Raw genomic sequence first — 21408 nt, 5'->3', positions numbered from 1 at the left:
TTGCCACCTTGTTAGTACAGATTCACTCTGCTCAGAGAGCTACTAGTCTTAGTCCCTACAAATATCCCTTCAGCTCCCCCCTTTAGCCTCAGACCCCGAGGCAGGCAGCATGGTGGATATCCACATCAAGCTCTTTATTAGGCAGTAGGAAAGGGGATGTGCCCAGTCTGCTGAAAAGGGAAGGAAGGCCCCATGGAATAGTTAGAAGCCGTGGAGTTCTGAGCAGGAGCAGCTGGCTGGAAGTAAGAGGGAAGCAGGGGAAGCAGGTACCCAGCCTTCCCACCAGGACCGAGCTCTGACATCATCACTCTCCGTCTTCATCTTCTTCCAGAGGTGGTCGATTACGCTTGAAGAAACCAGCCTGGAGAGTGGAGGGGGACAGGAGCTGCGGTCAGGGCACAGGGACAGGGTACACAGAGAACCACCAAGAAAGCCTGCCGGAAGCCTGCTGCCTGGAAACCCATGAAGCAGAGCTGTACCCTACCCTGCATCTGAGAAGTGGGATTATTATTATTTTTTTAATTGAGAGAGGTTTGCTCCACAAGTTTAAATTTTTTTTTTTTTTTTTTTTTTTTTTTTTTTTTGTGTGTGTGTGTTCATGTTTAGAGGTCAGAGGAAAACTTTCAAGAGTTGGTTCTGGGGAACTGAGAGATGGCTCAGAGGTTAAGAACACTGATTGTTCTTCTACAGGTCCTGAGTTCGATTCCCAGCAACCACAGGGTGGCTCACAACCATCTACAGTGAGATCTGGTGCCCTCTTCTGGGGTGCAGGCACACAGGCAGGCAGAACACTGTATACATAATAAACAAACCTTGAAAACAAAAAAACAGATAAAGAGTTAGTTCTGCCAGCTGGGTGGTAATGGTTCATGCCTTTAATGCCAGCACTCAGGAGGCAGAGTGAGTCTCTGAGTTCAAGGCCAGCCTGGTCTACAGAGCGAGTGAATAAGAACTTGGTTCTCTCCCACCGTGTGGGTCCCGGGGTCAGAAGCAACAGAGGGGGAAATAGCAGGGTGCGAGTGATCTGAGAGGAAAGTAGGAAAAACAAGGTGAGGAGCTTTAATTATAAAGGGGAAGGGAGGGAAATACACAAGAAAGAGGGTAAAATAACAATAAGGATATCTGGAAGAGTCAGAAGGAAATATACTATTATTACCTAAAAATGCCTTTAATACATCAAGTCATTAGGCTTGATGACAAGTACCTTTACCCCCTGAGCCATCTCAGTAGCCTCTGGTTTTTGTTGTTGATGTTGTTTGTTTTGTTTTTTGAGACAAGATCTCATGTAGCCCAGGCTGTCCTAGAACTTGCTATGTAGCCCACACTCCTGAACACTTACAATTACATCTCTGTCACCATGCTTGGCTTTGATTTTTCCATCTCTTCATAACTCACGCCCCTGTTCCCCAGCACACAGAAATGAGGGATCCTCTCGGAAACCCGGGGTAGGGACTAGAGTAGAGATTCCCAACCTCTGGGTCACGACCTCTTTGGAAGTCTAATGACCCTTTCACCCAAGGGTCACCCAAGACCATTGGAAAACACAGATATTTACATTACAATTCATGAAAATGGCAAAAGTAATTTTACGGCTGGGGGTCAGCACAGCATGAGGACGATATTAAAGGGCTGCAGGGTCAGGAAGGTTAAGAACCGCTGTTCTGGACTCTTCAGCTTCCCATCTCACTCAGGAGGACAGGGCTGAATACTGTCACAATCAGCTTGAGCTGTCACTTTGACACAAACTTAAAGTCCCCAGGGAAGAGGGAACCTTCATTGAAAAATTACCCAGGTCAGCCGGGTATAATGGCACATGCCTTTAATCCAAGCACTTAGGAGTCAGAGGCAGGTGGATCTGTGAGTTTGAGGCCAGCCTGGTCTATAAACGGAGTCCAGGACAGCCAGGGCTACACAGAGAAACCCTGTCTCAAAAAATAAACAAAATTACCCAGGTCAGATTAGCCTGTGGCCATGCCTATGAGGCATTTTCTTTTTATAAAAATTTAATTTAATTTTTATTTTATGTGTATGGGCATTTTGATTTTGTCTGCATGTATGTCTGTGTGCTACACGCATGCCTGGTGCTAAAGAAACCCGAGGAAGCTGTCAGAGATCCCCTGGAACTAGAATTATACAGCCAACAAGTGGGTGCTGGAAGTGAACCCTGTTCTTCTGGAAGAGCAGCCAGTGCTCCTAGCCCATCCTCACAGCCCCTGTGAGACTTGTTTGTTTGAGACAGGGTTTCTCTGTGTAGCCTTGGCTATCCTGGACTCCTTTTGTAGACCAGGCTGGCCTCGAACTCACAGATCCACCTGCCTCTGCCTCCCTGAGTGCTGGGATTACAGGTTGACCAGTCACCCGGCCCCTTCCGGCCCTGTGAGACATTTTCTTAATTGCTAATGATGTAAAGGCTCAGCCCTCTGTGAGTGCGGCCGTCCCTTGCCCTTTGGGCCGGGGCTGTACAAGGAAGCGAGCCTGTAAGCAGCTGTCCTTCAAGATCTTTTCTTCAGTTCCTGCCTCCAAGTTCCTGCTGTGGCTTCTCTCGCTGACTGGAAAGCGTAAAATAAAATAAACCCTTTCCTCCCCACGTTTCCCTTGGACCAAGGACAGACAGGAGGCGAGCCCTGCCCACAGAAGTCAGGAAATTCTGAGGGTATGTCTCAGTTTCCTCTGACTTCCTCACGGTGGGGGAAGGGTCTGAAGGCCTGCGGATTTCAGGCGTCCTGCTTAGGGGGAATGGGAGGGACGGGACGGGACGTGCTCAGCACAAGTCCTCAGAAAAATGACATCCTAATAGCGGGTATGGAGACCACACAGGTCCTACATCCTGTATCCCCCTGTCTCCTAGTCTGTGACCACATGGAAACAATGTGCCCCCCTTCCAGCCTCACCTTCCACATGGCCAGAACTAGCAGGGTCAGCAGCAGCAGACCGCCTAGGACGCCCACCAGCACACACCAGGTAGGAACGGCCCTCTCCTCCAAGGCCCGAAGCAGCTCTGTCTGCACCTGAGGGCAAACCGGATGTCCCTTAAGGGGGCCAGTGAGCAGGGAGAAGGATGCCCAGCTGAGCCATCTCCTAGTAACCAGACCTCAGCCTCCCGGAGACCCCGCCCCTCAGCCTCAGCCGTCAATCCGCGGAGACCCCGCCCCGCCCCTCAGCCCTGGAGAGGCCCTGCCCCAGGCTTGCTGGGCGTTGACAGAGAACTGGGTTGCTCACCAGAGCTTGCCCGCTGGGCAGGCTGAGCGCCGGCACGGAGTAAGGTAGGGAGGAGACGTTGAACCAGGCGTGTGACTGCAGCACAAACTGCTCCTGAGGCCTCTGCGGGGGGTGGGGGTGACAGTCGCTTACCGCAGCCGCCCGAGGACTGGGTGGCCGCAATCCAAGCCCCGGATTCCCCGAATCTGAGTTTTGACGGGGGGTTTTACCCTGCCCCCGCCCCAAGGTAAATCCTCCCAAGGCTTGTGTGAACCAGCTCAAGCCCAGAGCAAATTCCTGCCCCGCCTCCACAGGCCCCGCCGCCCGCATCTAGCCCCACCTGGCGGAGGCTGGACATCCCCAGCAGGGCTTGCACCGTGACCATGGCCCGCTGCCCACGCGCCATCTCCTGCAGCTCACACTCCACCACCATACATGGCGCTGAGCCGTCGCAGCTCTGAGGGAGACGTGTCCTAAGTCCCCAGGCCCTCCTGCTAATCATCCCCCATCAGTCAAGGCCCCAACCCAGAGAGCCAGGAAGGTCAGGTCTGTCTCTAGCCGAGCTTCAGGTGTTTGCTCACCAGTCCAGGGATACAGGGACGAAGCCCGAAGGCAGGGGTCACGACCTGTGGTACTCGGTGTTTTTGTGACATGTAACATTGCTTTGGCATCTTTCTTTTTCTTTCTTTCTTTCTTTCTTTCTTTCTTTCTTTCTCTCTCTCTCTCTTTCTCGTTCTTTCTTTTTTGTTTTTTTGTTTGTCCTAGAACTCAATCTGTAGACCAGGGTGGCCTAGAACTCAGAGATGTACCTGCCTGGCTGGGATTAAAGGCTTGCGCTACCATTGCTTGGCCCTTTTTGGTATTTCTTCAGAGGAAAAGAAAGGAAGAAAGAAAGGAAGGAAAGAAGGAAGGAAGGAAGGAAGGAAGGAAGGAAGGAAGGGAGGGAGGGAGGGAGAAAGAAAGGGAAGGAAGGAAGGAAAAGAGAGAAAGGAAACCCCACTCTGCCAATCGCCAGCCCAGCATCTCATCCATACTGCTCTCCCTGCCTCCCATCTCCCTGACTCCCAAGGGCCCCACTGAGCTTCTCACCACCCGAACTGGGTCCCGCTGCCCTGGCTGCTTGGGCTGCTGCAGGACAACATCTCTGCGGTCACGACTGGGATGGGCCCAGCTAGTGGGAGAAGGGCTGGCAGTGGGTAGCCTCAAGTCCACCTGGGGGGGTAGGGGAGGGACAGGGAGACAAGAGCATGGTCAGTTGGCTTCCGGGGTCTGCACCCACACCCTCCCTGCTCTGGCTGTTGGCCTCGCGAGCCTCACCTTGAGGGGATTGGGGGACGGCTCTGAAGAGCAAAGGAGACCGCCCTGAGGCTGCACATTCAGGATGTAGAGCAGGTCGGAAGGCCCGGACTGGCCAGGAAGGTGGATGACCAGTCGGAGGCCATTCACGGTGCCAGGGCCATTGTTGTGGAGCTGGGGGTGGAGACAGTGGGGGGCTGCCTCGGCTGCCAGCCTGCAGCTCCCAGGACCTCAGCCCATGCTCCCCCAGAGGTGCCCCCCCTACCTCATAGGTGTGTTCCACCCTGGGGACCCAGCTGCCAAAGCCAGCCTGCTCCTCGTCACCTTCTTCTGTGGCCACCACCAGGGAAGCAGGGAAGGAGTTCCTGCAAGTGCCCGAGGCCCCCAGAGCCCATCTGACTCCCTGGTGGACCTGTGGTGGGTCCTCCAGGACCCCTCAAACTTTACCCTTTTGTTTGATGAGATATTAGGGATGGGACCCAGGGACTTCTGCAGGCTAATTGTGTTACCCAAGCAACACCCCCACCTCCTCCTCGAAACAATAGGGGCCTCTCTGCCATTTCCCCTTCCTCAGTGGCTCTCACCCCCGAAGCTCCACTATGGCCTCCGCTCGGACTGCCACAGGCAACAGCACAACATTACTGTTTGGATTCTGGCTGTTCTTGCTGGAGGGGAGAAGGTGAGAAGAAAATAAAGGACATCAGGATTTTAGACCGCTCAGCATTAATCCCACCCCAGACAGCATAAGATGCTCAAGTTAGACCTGAGAGAGAGTGTCCCCTAGGACCCCAAGACTCAGGATTGAGTCACTGAGGAAGAAAGAGAGCACAGCTCTCGGGAAGGCCTTTCTGTGTGGAAGGGGTTCTGCATGAAGGTCAGATGGAGGAAGCATGGTAGGCTGCCCAGCTAGGTACCTCCTGGCCTGCAGCTGGAAGGACACATACTGCCCGGCATCTTCCAGGTTCTCCACACTCACCAACATGGTGATGCCTATCTGGAAGAGGAGAAGTCCACAGTCGCCACCCCAGTGTCCTCTCTGTGCAAGTCTCCCCTCGTCCCCCAAGAGCCTACCCACCCTAGGGTGCAGCTAGAGTTAGGAGGCTTCCCAGCCACCACCCGAGCCATGCACACACACCCTCCCGGCTGTCCCTGGGTCCACTCCATCCAGCCCTCTCACCCGGGTGTCCTTTTTCATGGGGTTGCCCAGCTCGCAAAGCGCCACCCTGGTCTCATTCTCCTTCTTCTGGGTGCAGACGAGCCTCTCAAAGCCCTGGAGGAGAGGTGTGCGGCCATGGGTGGGTGTCCGGCATGTCTGCAGGAGACTTGCTGGCCAGGCTTGGGGGAGGGTCCTGGGGGATCCCAAGGGCCTGCCACCTTCTATTTCTGTATCATTTTACTATTTTTAAAGGATTTTGATTTTAGAAATAAAAAATAATATTACCCAGAGTGACCTAGTTGCTAAAAATTACATCAACAGAATAAAGCCAAGCGTGGTGGCACACTCCTTTAACCCCAATGCTCAGGAGGCAGAGGCAGGTGGAACTCTGAGTTGGAGGCCAGCCTGGTCTACAGAGTTCTGGGACAGGCAAAGCTAGACAGAGAAACCCTGTCTCAAAAACCAAACCAACTAACCAACCATCTAAACGAAAAAACAAGAGGAATGACACCTGAAGAACCGCACATAAGATAAACCCTTACACAGCTGTGCACAGACGCACACACCCGCACTCACAAACACTGAATTTGCCTCAAAATGCTTTCCTACAAGTGCCTACCAACATTAGGGGGAAAACTAAGCCTACAGGTTGTATGTGGTGTGTGTGTGTGTGTGTGTGTGTGTGTGTGTGTGAATGTGGAACCAGAGGTTGATATTGGGAAGCTTTCCCCAATAGCTGTGTCTTTACTGACTGAGACAGGGTCTGATGAATGTGGCTAGCCTGTCTGGCCAATGAGCTTTAGGGACACACCCATCACCAAATCCCAGCACCCTAGGGTCCCCGGCTCACACCACCATGCCTTACTTTGCTCATGGGTTCTGCCGGAGCCAAACCCAGGCTCTCCATTTGAGTGAAAGGGACTTTTAGCAGCTGAGCCATCACCCCAGCAGATGCTAAGGCGACCCTAATTAATATTTGCTCAGTGGTTTTGTAACAGGGCTCTAGACGTCTGAACCTCTAAGCCAGTGCTTCTCATAAGTACACGACACCCGCACGAAAGCTGAAAACTCCATACATCTTTATAGCAAAAGCGTAAGAGCGGTGGAGCTCTTGTGGGAGGCGGGAGGCGGGGCTCTCACGCCTGCTGCCTGCTGGCTGTACCGCGGGGGTGGTGCCTCACCTCAACGTTGCTGAAAGCCCGCATGTAGTGGGCACCCGGGGGCAGGTGCACAGCCAGCTCCGCCTCATAGGCCCCCTCACCGTCATTGGCTGCCTCTATCTTCAGCTCCAACACATTCTCAGCACCAATGAGAAGCGGGGAGTCCTCCCTGTATGGAGAGAGGGTGCTTGGTTTAGGACTAGAGAGGGCTCAGGTAAGGAGTGGGTCTCCCGGGGTAGGGAGGGGCAGGGCGGGGGACCCTCTCACACGGTAGCTGTGAGCTGGAGCTTCGGCACGCACAGGTCATCTTCCCCACAGTCCAGGATGATCCGGGTCTGTGGGACACAGGGGATGTGGGTGAGCTGAGGGCTTATGAGGTCGAGGGGTTACCACAGAGCCCAGAGAACAACCATGGCTCCTGGGGGTCTCTTCAGAGAGTAGGTTTGGGGTGATGCCAAAGTTCTGTGATAGCCGGGTTTATAAGTCTGCAACGATGTTTGGGGGACACTGAGATTTGGGGAATTTCATGGGGTGATTTCGAGGTTAGGGACTCGTGGCTTCAACTTCTTTCCCATGAGGCTCCTTGCCCTCTTCTTGCTTGTCCCACTGTCCCTACCTGCTCCTGGACATAGGTTTCTCCATGCAACACCACGGCAGGTGCTGCTCCAGTCTTCTCTGGGGACAGCATCACGTTGAGGCTTAGCACAATCGGACTCAGCTTGTCCCGGAAGTCGGCCTCATCCTAGCAGAGGGCAAGAAACTGGCTATGGCGTGGCTGTGCCCACAGCCTTTGCCGGAGTCCTAGGGCTGTTTGAACTGCATCCCCAGCCCCACCCATTCCAGCCTGAGCATACTCGAAGAAAGGCCATGGCAGTGTGGCAGATAGGTCTGTTTCTTCTGCCCAGGTCCAGGTTCAGGGTGAGGCTCGCCTGCTGGGACTCCAGAAGGAGCACCCGGCGGCCCTGGCTGGGCTTCTGCAGGTCCAGCTGCAGCTCCGCCTTTAGATCTGCAGGGCAAGCACGAAGGATCCGGGTCTCCCTCTAGCGGGGACACCCAGACCTCCCTTCCTCCCACCCCTACCTCCACCCACTCACCCAGCCTCTGAGGAATGCTGTGCCCTGTGGCTCCCACACACATCTGGATGTTGAAGCTGCAAAGATGAGGGCAGGGCAGGTTTTGTGGGTTGGGCCACCTCTCCAAAGTCCCAAACCCTGCCAAGTCTGTGACCTCCACCTCCTCACCAGCTGACCGGCGCCTGGGTCTGTTCCAGGACACAGTTCTTCAGTGTGGGGTTCAGCGAGTCTGGAACCATCAGGTGGACAGAGGCCATCACCACGGGCTTAGCTCTGATGGGAGCAGAGGAGACTCAGCACTGTGTCCCTCCCTCCCGACGTAGCCTCCTCTGAGGAGGTAGCCCTTCCCCTACCTGGCACTCACCTGTATACAGCCACCTTGCTAGCTCCATAAGCTCCCACTATCAGGTCTATAGACATAGGGAGAAGGGACAAAAGTGGCCATTAGAGGGGACATAGGGTGAGTCCTTATCTCCCTAAAAGTTCCCCACACCGTCAGCCCCCGGAGGTTCAAGGTGTCCTGCCCCCAAACCCAAGCATCCCAGCCACACAGACAAGTTGGAGCCCACAGCTGGCACTGGGTCAGACATGGACCCCCAGCTGTGCGTCTCTGCACATTTTCATCTTGAAGGCCTGTCTTGACTGGCTGGGTGCAATCCACAGGCACCTGGGTATCCATTGTCATCCACGTCTAGGGTACCACGAAGAGAGAAGCCAAAGGCAGAGCCTTCAGGGAAGGGGCTGTCCAGGACCTGGGAGGGCTGTGGACTCAGCCCCTCACTCTGACCCAGGAACACCAGCACTTGGCCCCGACCACTGGGACCCCCATAGGGAGCAGCCACAGCAACATCTGGAAGGAGAGAGAAAGAAGAGTGTGGCCTCTTCTCTAGGGAGGCCCTGGGAGGCCAAGAAGAGGGTGCCAAGTCTGTATCAATCAGTCAAGTATTAACAGATTATTATAAAAAGCTACAACAGTCCTTGCTGTCTACCAAGGAAAATGCACTGATAATGCCTGGGCATGGTGGCTCACACCTTTATTCCCTGCACTCAGGGAGGCAGAGGCAGATGGATCACTGTGTGTTCAAGGCTAGCCCGATCTACAAAGCAGTTCCAGGAAAGCCAAGGCTAGGTAGAGAAGCTCTGTCTCAACAAACAAGCAAACAAAAGAAACATTTACTCCTGACCAAAACAAAACAACAACAACAACAAAAAAAAAACCCAAAACATAACAAAGAAACATTTGCTCCTGACAATTGGGTGTTTACTGTTTACTGTTATTGTTAATTTGATACAAGGTTTTTGGTGTTGATGGGTTTTTTTCTGAGATAGGATCTCTCCATTTAGTTCTTTGTAGATCAGGCTGGCCTCAGATTCTGAGACCTGCCTGCCTCTGCCTCCTGTGCTGGGATGAAGGGTTTCATCACCACACTCCTGGACACAGGTTGCCACAAACTAGCCTCGAATTATTTACGTAGCTGAGTCACTTAGTATAACCTTGAGCTTCTGGTCCTTCTGGCAGGGTTTATGCTGAGTGGAAGCTTTGTGCATACTAGGCAAGCTCTCTGTTAGCTCAGTGACGTCCCTGTCCTATAAACTTCCATTTTAGAAGGAAAAAAAAAATGAGTCCCAAAAGATTAAATAACTGAGACCAGGCTGGGGAAGAGAACTCCCTTGTACATGTCAGGTCCTGGAGTCAATTCCCAGTAATGGAAAAAAAATAAAAAATAAAAAGTTGGGTTGGTGTGCTCACACACACCTTTACTCCCAGCACTCGGGAGGCAGAGGCAGGCGGATCTCTGTTAGCCCGAGGCCAGCCTGATATACAAATTGAGTTCCAGGCCAGCTGGGGCTGTGTAGCCAGACCCGGCTTCAAAACACAAAACAAAGCCAAAACGCAAAGCAGTAAAAGCGAACTGAAACCTGTTCCCCAGATGCTAACCCTGTTTTACTTTCACCGTGCAAACAAACTCACAGCCACATCATAGGTTTATTGACATCCGTGACTTTAAGATGAATCATCAGTTAACAGTTCTTCTAGAGGACCCGGGGTTCAATTCCCAGCAACCACATGGCAGCTCACAACTGACTGTAACTCCAGTTCCAGAGGATTTGATACCCTCACACCAATACACATAAGATAAAATAAAATACCTTCCTTGAAAGTGTATCTGTTAGCATGAGCCTCATTTTATGAGTTCTTTGCATATATATGACTACTTTAGATCACATCGTCTGTGTGTTTTAACTGTCTTCCCTTTGTTGTCTGATTTTGTTTACAGTATGTCATTGTGATTTGCTTCCTTTTAAAAAACCATTTATTTATTTATTTTATGTAGATGTGTGCTCTATCTTTGTACACATGTACACCTGCATGCCAGAAGAGGGCATCAGATCCCAGTATAGATGGTTGGGAGCCACCGCATAGTTGCTGGGGATTGAACTCAGGACCTCTGGAAGAGCAAACAGTGCTCTTAACCTCTGAGCCATCTCTCTAGCCCCCATTGTGATTTTCTTGATCATTATATACATAATTCAAAAATGTGTTTAATTCCAGCCCTTAAGGAAGAAGAGGCAGGTATAGTTCAAGGTCAGCCAGGTCTACACAGAGAGCTCCAGGCCAGCCAAGGCTACACAGTGAGACCCTGTCTAAAAAACAAAAAGCAAAGCAAACAGAGGCCACTGACCACAGTGATACCCTCCAGTCCCATGGCCTCCTCTCTGCCCTGACCTCGCTTGTTCTTCATGGATTTCATGAATGTTTCAGTCACTGTTCATTTCTTCAGCCTTCTTCCCCCATGGCCAGTTTTGGGTCAGCCTGGTCAGACTATCTGGAGCTAATTCAGCCCAGAGTTGCAAGAGACATGGAGCAGACAGGGCACTATGGCTTCCTGTTCTCCAGCCTTCTCCAGGACCCTTGGGGGATTCTCAACCATTTCTGGATTTCCCCATAACACCTGTTTCTAACTTTCTCCATTTTTTCCAAGCTGTCAGCTTTCCCCACTTCTGTCCTTTCCCCATGAGACCTTTGAGTCGGTATCTCTTGCCTCTGGATAGAGAGTCTGCATCCCCTGGCGTCACAGGGCACCTGCTCGGGCTGGCCCCTCCAGGTCCCCATTTTCCTTGGCATTTATTACACCCCCATCCTGCCAAGGTCACAGCCCCATCCTTCTTCCTCTTCCTTTCACAATGCAGACAGTGAAAGAGCTGTCTGCATTGCCTGATGCGTGTTTCACCTCTCTTCAGATCCTGTCGCCATCCCCAGTGGTCTTCTGGTTTATGTCCCTAGCAAAGCTGCCCTTTGTTGGTTGTTTTTGTTTTATTTTGTTTTGCTTTGAGAGAGGGTTTAACATATCCCAGGCTGGCCTCCAACCTCACATTAACAGAGATGACCTTCGATTTCTGTTCCTGCTGCCTCTACTTCCTGAGGGGTGTGCGCCACCACACCTGGCCTGGCTTGGTTCTTGTCACTGCCACCAAGGAGCTCATCCTTGCTGAAGCCCACAATATATTTACCCAGTGCCATCAGTGCCATATTTAACTGTACCCGTCAGGAGTGAGGGGGCCACCAAGAGCACCCCTTCCTCCTGCTCAAACGACTCTTCTTAAGAGTTCTGAGCCACCAGTCTCATGACCTCGCTCCCACCTGTCCGAACACTGTCCGTTTCCCAGTCACCTTCCCTGAATGTCCCCTAAATGCGCTTGCTTCCCACGGTTCTATCTGGGCCTCTTCTTAGTTCACAGGCTCCAGATCTCAACCCCTCTTCAAGTAGAAGTTCTCAGGATGTCTGCACTTAATTCTCCCTTCAAGCTCAGCTAGCTTCTTCCCTCCCACTCGATTCCCCCTTTCTTTCTGACTCCATGCTTCATCCCCTTCCCCCAGCCCTAACAGTCCAAGCCCTAAATGCCTGTCAAGTCACCGTATCTCTAACTCCCTTCTCCAAATCTGCCTACAGGCATCATCATGCTGGGATCCAGACACACTGTCCTACTTGGGTTCCTTGAACTCTGGTGTCCATTTTCCACTCAGCACTGGAGCCTCTCCTGGCTCCTGCTGCCCAGGGTCTCCCTCTGTGTCTCGGCCTCCTTCACAGTGGGACTTCAGGTGTGTCCCACGATCTTTTTTGTTAGGGCCCTCTCCACTCACCGTTATAACCATCTCGGTTGAGGTCACCCAGGGGCGCAATGGCAGATCCAAATCTCCCATAGAGCTGAGTGCCAGTCAGGAGGAGAGTGGGCGTGCCCAGGGCATGGGGCTCCCGAGGCTGGAGAAACAAGTACACCCGGCCCACCTCGGCCAGCGTCCAGTCCGCTCTGCTCTCAATGTACAGCGGAGCCCCCACCAGTAGGTCATGCCGCCTGCGGACCAGAAGGGCAAGGTCAGGTGCAGCTGGCTAGGAAGGCGCCGGGAGCGAAGGCATTTCCCGACCACCCTTGGTAGAAGTTGGAGCTGAGGATGCAACCGGGTGAGGGTGGGTGGGGGCCGCTCCCTCTCCTCACCCGTCTCCGTTGACATCGGTGACTGCCACTGAATGCCCGAAATATGAAGCCACCTACGAGACGAAGGGGATTTTAGTCGGAGCTTCTGCATCCTGTCACACCCCCACACCCCGTGAACTGTCCTGGGGGGTGCGCCTCAATTCCCTGACTTCGGCCACTCCCATGAGGCCGCAGCCCCCACCTGCTCTCCCAGCAGCCGGTGCAGCGTCTGGCGGTAGGTGTCCAAAATTTCCACCTGCACGGAGGTCCACAACCATGCGTGTGTCATTCACGCTTTGGCCTCCCACTCTCATTGAGAAAGGGCAGGGTGTTGGCAAGTGGGGGGTGGGGGTAAAGGAGGGGACTAGGGTCAGGGGCTTCAGAAGGCCAAGCCGTGGGAGAGCCAGCACTCACCGCTCCCAAGGTCCGACTCCAGGTGGGGACACCCAGTACGTATTCTGGGGAGAGAGCAAGGCTCAGCAAATCAGACCCACTCACTCCACCCTCAGCCCCAGGGCTCCCCACCCGCATTCCTTGCTTGCCTGTCGTGCTCGGATCCCCATCGAACTCGCCGACGGCCACCGAGTACCCTGAAGATACAACACAGTTTAGCAGTTTCTGAGTAAAGCAGCTAGGAAGGAGCGTCACCCGTACCGAGGTTGTGAGTGCAAACTGCGTTCGTTGCGCAGATGGGAAAACGGAGGCGAGCCTGAGCTCTCACTTGAGTCCAGGGCCAGCAAGTGTGGAAGGGACTTGAGCATGTGTGTGGGGAGAAGAGGCGGGAACACAGGGCGGGGTGCCCCTGTGCTGGGGGTGACCAGCTAAGATTGGCACAGAGGCTCCAGCAGGGGCAGGACCTGACTCAGGGTTTTGGGAGGCCTGGAAAGGGGATGCCGGGCTTACCCCGGTAGGCGTGGTAGTTCACCAGGCTTATGGAGTCGAAGGTGAAGAGCTGTTTGGGAACATACCACAGAAGGGTACCCGGGCGGTAGCTAGAGAGGATATTCGCAATTGGAACCCGAGCCAGAAGACCTAGGAAGGGCACAAGGGACAGGAAATGTGGGGGCCCAGACTTCTGGGTCTCCCAAAACCGCTAGATGGGGAGGTGGGCTGGATTACTGAGCACATACCTGAAAAAATGTAGCCGCCGGGGGCCCCAAGCACTAGCTCTCCAGCCTGAAAGGGAAGTCCTGGGCGTGAAAGGGTCCCCTTTCCTTGAACACCCCTAAACCGTTTTGCCTGCATTGGTATTTTCATATTCATCTAGCCTCATGTTCTCCACCCCCACCCCGTCTCCCTTTAAGAGGAGTCTCACGTTGTAGCACAGGGTGACCCCCAAGTCGCCATCCCCCTGCCTCAGCCTCCAGGCCAAGCTCTCTATCCGCTTTCGCCTGTGACTTGCCTGGGTCACCGCCGCGCTGAAGCCGGCTTCACAGAGCCGCTTGTCTCCGCCTACGAGAGTCAAGCAGGGGTCAGCCAAGGGCTGGCTCCGGCCTGGAGTCCCGCGTGGGAAGAGCAGAGATGAAGGGCGGGGCCCAGGGGGCAGGGAGCACCCGAGGGGCGGGGTTTGAAGAGACCGGTGGGCGGAGCCAAGGGCGGACCAGCGCTTACCGTATATCTTTGAGTAAACGGAGCTCATCCTGTTGGCGCGACAGGGCGAGTACTCTGCGCGGCCGCCGCTTTGGAGATGAGCCAGGAAGCAGCCACCCACCGGAGTCTTGTCTGACTCTTCGTCCTTTTCTAGGACATTCCAGTGCTGCCAGGGGGCGCAGCCCTAGAGCAGAGCCACAGGAGAGTGGGAAGGACGCGATATTCGGGCTTCCCCTAAAATGTCCCTGCCCTGGACTTGCTCCCTTTGACCCGTCTACAGTGCCCACCACAATGATGTCATTCCAGCTGACGACTGATGCCCCAAGTCCTTGCCCGGTCCTGAAGGTTTGGTAAGATTGGAAGCCTTTGTGTTGCGTCTCATCTCCTGAACGGCACAAGAAAAGGTGACGGGCTGCAGAGCCCTGCCATCCGCTTCCACCTGGCTCTCCCTTCCCCTCCATGCATGAGACTCACTGAGGTCGAAGAACAGGGAGGTGCAGTTGCCGCCACTGGCCTTCCAGGGACACAGGAAGACCCCTCCGGTCTCATTCTGACTTGCACTGAGGGCCCTCGGGGCACCCACCACGATGGACACACTGTGTAGGAAAGCTGGGTGAGCACAGCTCAGGGTCTTTGTATCTTTCCAGGTGCCCACTACCCTGGCAATACCTGAGAGGGGGTCTGACAGAGAAGAAACTGGACCATCTTTCCTCACGGGTATCATGGTCCAGAAACTCCAGGGCTCGTTTCCAGCTCACAGGGCTCTGCTTCCTGAGTGCTGGGATGAAAGGTGTGCACCACCATTCCTGGCTTGGGATTTGCTTTGAGAGTCAGGTTCTCTCTAGGGAACGCTGGCTGTCCTGGAACGCACTATATAGACTAGCAGGCTCTGCCTGCCTCTGCCTCCCTTTAAAAGGGACTAAAGGAGAGTGGTGTGACACCCAGCTCAGGAGTTTCTATTTGTTTGGACAGAGTCTTGTTATGTGGCCCTGGGCGTTTAACTTGTGGTAGGCCTCCTGCCTCAGCTTCCCATATATGGAGTTCCCAAGCGTGTGCCACCACAGTCAGCTACAGGAGCACCCTTTACAGTGGTCAAAGTCGAGACGACCCTAGTTCCCTTCCCCCTCATGGAGAGAGTCCCTGGATGCAAGCCGCCTGAGTTTTGGTGGAATGGCGCTCTTAGGCAGAAGAAATAATTCTCTGCACCTGTCCTTGAGAACAGTCACTCTTACTGGCCAGACCTGGGCATCCCAGGGTCCATCACAACAAGCCACTCAGTAGAGCACAGCCTGGAAGGTGAGTGATGACCCTAACCGTAGCAGTTTGATCTCAAAGCCCCATCAGTGCTGACAGTAATCTGTTACTTCTATTCAAACGTCTATAATTTGGAAGGGGATGAGGTCTGGGATGAAGAAAAGCAGGGTACATTGGGTAGACACTTGTAGCTTTGCCAGTCAATTTAGGATGCGAAGAGGAGTTTAAAGTGAGTCATAACACTGACCCTTGGGCAGAAAGAAGATCCCGCTTTTCCCTTTTCTGTTCAGCGTTCATCTTCCTAATTGGTAACCCTCCCCGGCACCCTCACTTCCCCCCCACCCCAGCACTCCTGACAAACAGACCCTAGAATCCACCTTGCTCAGCTAGGTAATGAGAGGGCACCGAAGCGATGGCGGGGGCAGACCTCTCTCAAGACCCCTATTTCCTCCAGTGCTCACCTCCCGTACTTGTCCTTATGAAAGTCCACTGAGAATCCAAAGTGGCTGCCATTGGGACCTGTATAGATGGTGAACTCCAGAGGGTCCAGGTTCAAGGCCCAGGCTGGAGGAACAGCACTAGGTCCCAGGAATAGTGGTGCCCACTGCAGAAGCCAGAGGGCATGCTGGACACATGGAGATCTGGCCATCTTCCTTCTCCCCAAACCTCCCAAACAGGAATGGGCCAGCTCTCTCCCCTTCCCTAAAGTTCCCACCACAGGAAGTTTCGGCTTATCAGACTGGAGATGGCTGAACAGAGGGCAATAGCCCCTATGTCATGTGGTCTCTAGGACTACCAGAAAGGGGGAGGGTCTACCAGAAAGGGGGATGGTTGCTTGGGGCTACAAGCCATCTCCAAGTCCTTGTTTCTGTTTCTAGGCTGCATCCCTTAAAAGCTCTTTTCTTCTCCACTGTCACTCTGCTAGTCCTGCCACCACCCCTTTCCGCCTGGGAAAGTACAACTGTGAACTAATCGGCCTGCCCTACTTCATCACGGTCCACCCGTGCGGCTCTCCCCTCCCCCATGTAGCTGACTCTTCTGATCTTGGACACTGTGACTTGGCCAGAGGTGGAGGAAGGGGGAAGGAGGCTGCTCTTCCCTGATAAGAATTGAGGCTGCCATCATTTTGAGTAGGACATTTACCCACTTCCTCCTCCTCAAGCCTTTGGACAGCCTCAGCCAGCAGAATTTGTCCATCTTCACCTCTCCATCCTGAACCAGTATAGTGTTGGTGTGGCTGTACTGGTCCCTTCACTACTGGGGAAAGGGTGATGAATGGATCTCGGCCTAAGTGGGGAGGAGATGCTAAAATGACATCATTCTGAGGTGCAATGTTCACAGTCTTTGAGACCAAGCACCAGCTGTTCAAGTGAACGGTTTCACTTCTTCTTGGTTGACAGTGTGTATAAATAAATACTATGAAATAAATAAGTACATAAATAAAACCACCCAGAATTGTGGTTCTAGATGGAGTCACTGTCTAGGGAAAACCTCCCAAGTCCTCAGGTGCGTGCCTTGGCATACCTCATACCTCATGGGTACAGTACCTGATGACACGTTTTACTGGATTGAGTACCAAACCCTTGGAGAGCAAGGGTCCTTTCTGCTGTAAGGACCTCGCCAAGAGCCCAGCATGTAGTGTTGCTGAAAGGCTGAAGTCTTCCCAGAGCATGAAAGAAGCAAACAGCAACAAAGTGAAAAGGGTCAAATCCCTCGTAGAAAGGAGATTTTCTGCGGTTGAGGAAAACAATAAAGTGCCATTCCCTGCCGGTCTCGCATGCCTTTTGCCCCAAAGCAGAGAGATAAAGGAACAAAGTTACACCCTCCTTTTAGTCTGTATTTTTTTTTCCTTCTCCTTTTCTGAAGTGCTAGGGATAGCCGCATGAATGCAGGACAAATGCTCTACTACCACTGACTGAGCCGTGTCCCCAAGCTTGACCTTTATTGCTGATTAAATTAAGCCTTATCCTCCTTGGCCACCCTATTTTGAAGAACTGTTAACTTCTCCATTTCTCTCATACTTCACCTCAGCACGAAGCTAAACATTTTATCCTCACTAAGGAAAAGGCTCCTTGGATTTTATTCAGGGCTTTCTTCGCTGGTGTGTTCCCAGTGTGAAGTTCATGATAGATATGTAATGCAAACACCAGCATCTGCTCACCCTCCCTCTTCCCACTGTCCTCGGCTGAGGGGTTCTTGCATTGCTGCTGTATTCTGTGTAGCCCACAATGAACTCACACCACATTGTAGTTGTTTTGTCCTAAAAATGTTGAATCAACAGTTTACAAATCTATTTGTGTATGTATGTGTGAGCATGTGTGCCTCAGCATGAGTACGGAGGTCACAACTTTTGAAAAGTGGTTTTCTTCTACCATGTGGGTCACAGGAATTGAATTCCAGTCATCAGGTGTGGCAACAAGTGCCTTTACTCACGGAACCATCCCCCTGGCCTTGTTTCCCACCCCCACACGCCCCTTTTTTTGGTCTCTTTTAAAATTAGGGTCTCATTTAGCCCAGGTAGGCCTTAAACTTCTGACCTTCCAGCCTCCACCCTTGGAGTACTGAAGTTACAGGATGCCACCACCAACCCTGCTTTATGCACTAGGGGAGTTTTTGTTTTGTTGTTTTTCAAGACAGGATTTCTCTGTGCAGTCCTGGTTAACCTGAAACTCACTATGTAGACCAGGTTTAACCTCAAACATAAAAAGATCTGCCAGCCTCTGCCTCCCAAGTGCTGGGTTTAAAAGCCTGTATCACCGGGGTTGGAGAGATGGCTCAGTGGTTAAGAGCCCTGTTTGCTCTTCTAAACAGATCCAGATTCAATTCTCAGCACTCACATGGCAGCTCACAACTGTCTGTGACACCAATTCCAAGGGATCTGACACCTTCACACTAATGCACAGAAAATAAAATTATATATATATATATATATATATATATATATATATATATATGACAGGCTTTTAAAATTTCTTTTAAAGATGTGTTATTCCTGTGTGTGTGCTTATCTGCCAGAGGGTTTTGGATTGCCTGGAACCGGAGTTATAAGCATTTGCGAACTGCCTGATATGGGTGCAGAGAACTGAATCTGGGTCCTCTGCTGTTTGAGGTATAAAGGCTACAAAGACAACAGTAAAGCCCAGGACACTCAGGACTGCCCCTGGGGGACAGCAAGTGTGCCTCGGAAAACAGGAATGAGAAAGCAGCTCTATGGAATGGACACTACGTGGACTATTTCATAAGGGCCGAAGCTAGCACAAGCATTCTGGGCAAAGGAGTAGAATGCCAGCTGGCAGCAAGAGCAGCATTCAAACACAGGTTGCTTTGTCCTGTCGACACTGGGAAGAGTGCAAGCAAGGAGAGTGGAACAGGGGTCAAGAAAGGGAAGGTAGAGGACTAAGTGAAGAATGCTTAAAAGGGCAGCTGGGGTGTGCGGGCAGGAGAGGCAGGAAGGCTCATATTACTGGAGGGTGCATTATGAAATCTGAACATCGACCCATTGGAGATGGAGAATCCTAAAGACATTATTTGTTTGTTTGTTTGTTTATGAGAATCCTAGACTTACACTTATTTGTTTCTTTGAGACAGGGTTTCTCCATGTAGCCTTAGCTGTCCTGGACTCGCTTTGTAGACCAGGCTGGCCTTGAACTCACAGAGATCCTCCTGCCTCTGCTTCCTTGAGTGCTGGGATTACAGGAGTGCACCACTGTACCTGGCTGAGATTTTGATTTTGATTTTGAGACAGGGTTTTGTTATGCAGACCAGGCTTGTCTAGAAGTCGAGAGATCTGTTCGCCTTTGCCTCCTGAATGCAGGGATTACAAGTGTGTCAACATTCCCAGCTATCTAAAAGATTTTAAAAGTTAGGAAAGAAAAGATTAAATCACCAGCTTTTTTTTGGGGGGGGGTTATAGCTGGGATACAAAGTGAATAAACTGTAATTAATATAAAAACATTAAAAAAAATCACCAGCCTTAGCAAGGGCAGAGGCGCTTGTAGGCTCAAGGATGTGAGTTCCATCCTCAGATTGTCTAAGGTGGTAGGAGAACCAACTCCTCTGACCTCCACATGCTTGCTAGAATTCAAGTACAAAATAAAATAAATTAGGAAAGAGATTATGCTGGCTAGTTTTATGTCAACCTGACAGAAGCTAAAGCCATCTAAGAGGAGGAAACTTCAATTAAGAAGAACCTGTAGACCCAGTGCTCAGGGAGGCAGAGGCAGGAGGATCTCTGTGAGTCAGAGGCCAACCTGGTCTTAGAAATCAAGTTCCAGTATAACCAGGGCAGTTAAACAGAGAAATCCTGTTCGGGGGTGGGGGGGTGGGGTAGAGAAAAATGACTCCATTTAAAAGAAAAAGAAAAACTTGCTTGCATAAGATTGGGCTGTAGGCAAGCCTGTAAGGGATTTTCTTAAGTGATTGATGGAGGAGGGCCCAGCTCACTATGGGTGGCACCATCTCTGGGCTTGTGGTCCTCCTGGGTTCTATAAAAAAGCAGGATGAGCAAGCCAGTAAGTAGTAGCAACCCTTCATGGCCTCTGCATCAGCTCCTGACTCCAGCATCCTGCCGTGCATGAGTAGGAACTCTGACTTCCTTTGATGATGAACTGTGATATCAAAGTTGGTAAGCGGAAAACCCTTTCCTCAACTTGCTTTGGTCATGGTGTTTCATTGCAGCCATAAAAATCCTAAGATGGAGATTCAATGATGAACTGTGTTCCAATTTAGAATATGGCACGGGCTGCCTGTGGCTAGAAGGGGCTGGAGAAGGAAGGACTTTGTGGAAAGGCCAGCTGGGTAGGGAAGCACTCTAGGTTAAGGTTGGTGAAGCCTAAACCAGGTACTAGTGTAAGAATAAGACAGCAGAGATGGGCATAGTGGAAGACGACATATCACATCCAGTCTGAAGTTAGCCTGGGCCACACAGCAAGACACCAAGGCCATCCAAGGTGACACAGCAAAGCTGTCTCCATAGAGTAGGAGAGAAACAGCAAGGACAGAATCAGTAGCTGGACGTGGACAGAGGTAACCCAAAAGGTTGGTCGCTGGCTGGCTGGTGGACTGTTACCATTAATTAAAACCAGAAACCTGAGAGGAAGGACTGAGGCCTTTAGTGTCAGACCTGGGTTACCTTCCTGCTGGAAGTGAGTTGAGGACTGGTAATAACTCAGTTTTCCTGTTCAACCAGCCTGTGGTGCTAGAATCCCTCAGTGAACCCCGTTCTGTCTAGGCTTCATTTAATCAGCAACCATCAAGCTTTTATCATGGCTTGGTACTGAGCAAGGCAATATAGATTTTTGTTTGTTTGTTAAGGAGATATAAGAATCAGCTTGTTTTCTCAAGGCTTATAGTTTTACTGGAAGCAGTGAACACAAAATGAATGGTACTCAGGTTCTGCAAAGTGGGTAAGCTTACATGGGGCAGGGAGTTAGATCCTAGATAGGGAGGCCAGCCAGAAAAATGCTGCAATAATCAGCTATGAGCCGATACAGGTCAGGTGGGAGTTTTCTGTGGCAACAAGGATAGAAATGGTTGAGAATGCATGGCTTAGTCAGGGTGTAAAGGAGGGAGCATTTCTATGTCTCAAGACAAAACAACAAAACAACGGACTTCACACAGTACAGGCTATCAGCTGCTTTTCCCGCTGGCCACCTTCCTTGCTCTCAGAAATTCACTTTTCACTTTCTAACACTGTTTCTTAGAACACAGATCTATACTTTAGGCAAACAGTTCTGAGCACTCAGCTTTTCTTTTGTAGAGCACACAACTGCATCCAAAGACGGGAGGGCACAGGCATCACATCAACTCTGAAGGGCTGAGGAAGAGGGAAGCCATGCCTGGATGCTGTCCATCTGATGGCTCTCCCTGGCCTTCCCAATGCCATGTCCTGGCGTGCATAAAGACTCTTGCTGGCTTAAGGCTTCTGGGCCAGGCAGAGGCACTCCAACATTATAGCAGTAGTTCACAGGTTGATCAGTAACTCAAGCCTGGTAATAGTTTCACCTGGAGGTAAAGTCTAGGCAGATGAATCATGCAATTTCATTGCTTAAAAATGGGGGGGCGGGCACAATACCGGTCATGTGCCCAAGACTGGGAAAATGCACAGAAGCCTTCCTCTTGAGGTAAATGAGTCCCAATCGTTGGGCAATCAGAGCTCTGGCTTAGAAGGATCTATCATTTGATTACTTCCAACAGGGCACTGTTT

The 21408-nt window shown here is 51.8% G+C and overlaps 1 protein-coding gene across 2 annotated transcripts; it reads right to left on the bottom strand.

Annotated features, from left to right (window-relative positions):
- Positions 1-117: 117 nt before the first annotated feature.
- Positions 118-15899, bottom strand: Itga2b (integrin subunit alpha 2b). Of its 2 annotated transcripts, XM_021642757.2 has the most exons (30): positions 15665-15899; positions 14424-14545; positions 14237-14334; positions 13971-14133; positions 13762-13811; positions 13490-13535; positions 13263-13391; positions 12902-12949; positions 12774-12817; positions 12562-12615; positions 12381-12433; positions 12028-12239; positions 8551-8733; positions 8248-8293; positions 8052-8156; positions 7905-7960; positions 7665-7816; positions 7427-7552; positions 7078-7145; positions 6832-6979; positions 5672-5764; positions 5409-5488; positions 5079-5159; positions 4760-4859; positions 4516-4668; positions 4288-4410; positions 3539-3655; positions 3220-3321; positions 2892-3008; positions 118-361 (listed from the first exon to the last, which is right to left on the bottom strand). In XM_021642757.2, the coding sequence occupies exons 1-30, from the start codon at positions 15850-15852 to the stop codon at positions 305-307; spliced, it is 3114 nt and encodes a 1037-aa protein (XP_021498432.1). In that variant the 5' UTR covers positions 15853-15899; the 3' UTR covers positions 118-304. The 2 variants fall into 2 exon arrangements, with proteins under 2 accessions (XP_021498432.1, XP_060242602.1); XM_060386619.1 differs by lacking the exon at positions 12562-12615.
- Positions 15900-21408: the final 5509 nt, after the last annotated feature.

Source organism: Meriones unguiculatus, chromosome 7 (genome assembly GCF_030254825.1).
Source record: "Meriones unguiculatus strain TT.TT164.6M chromosome 7, Bangor_MerUng_6.1, whole genome shotgun sequence".
NCBI lineage: Eukaryota > Metazoa > Chordata > Mammalia > Rodentia > Muridae > Meriones > Meriones unguiculatus.
The sequence above is the reverse complement of the archived record's forward strand: the minus strand, read 5'-3'. Positions and strand labels throughout refer to the sequence as shown.

Coding starts and splice junctions, on each gene's coding strand:
- Itga2b (XM_021642757.2), bottom strand. CDS start 15,852: ATGGCCAGATCTCCATGTGTCCAGCATGCCCTCTGGCTTCTGCAGTGG. Junction 7,146..7,426: donor AAACCTATGTCCAGGAGCAG/GTAGGGACAGTG, acceptor TGTGTCCCACAG/ACCCGGATCATCCTGGACTG. Junction 5,160..5,408: donor TTCCAGCTGCAGGCCAGGAG/GTACCTAGCTGG, acceptor TCTCCCCTCCAG/CAAGAACAGCCAGAATCCAA.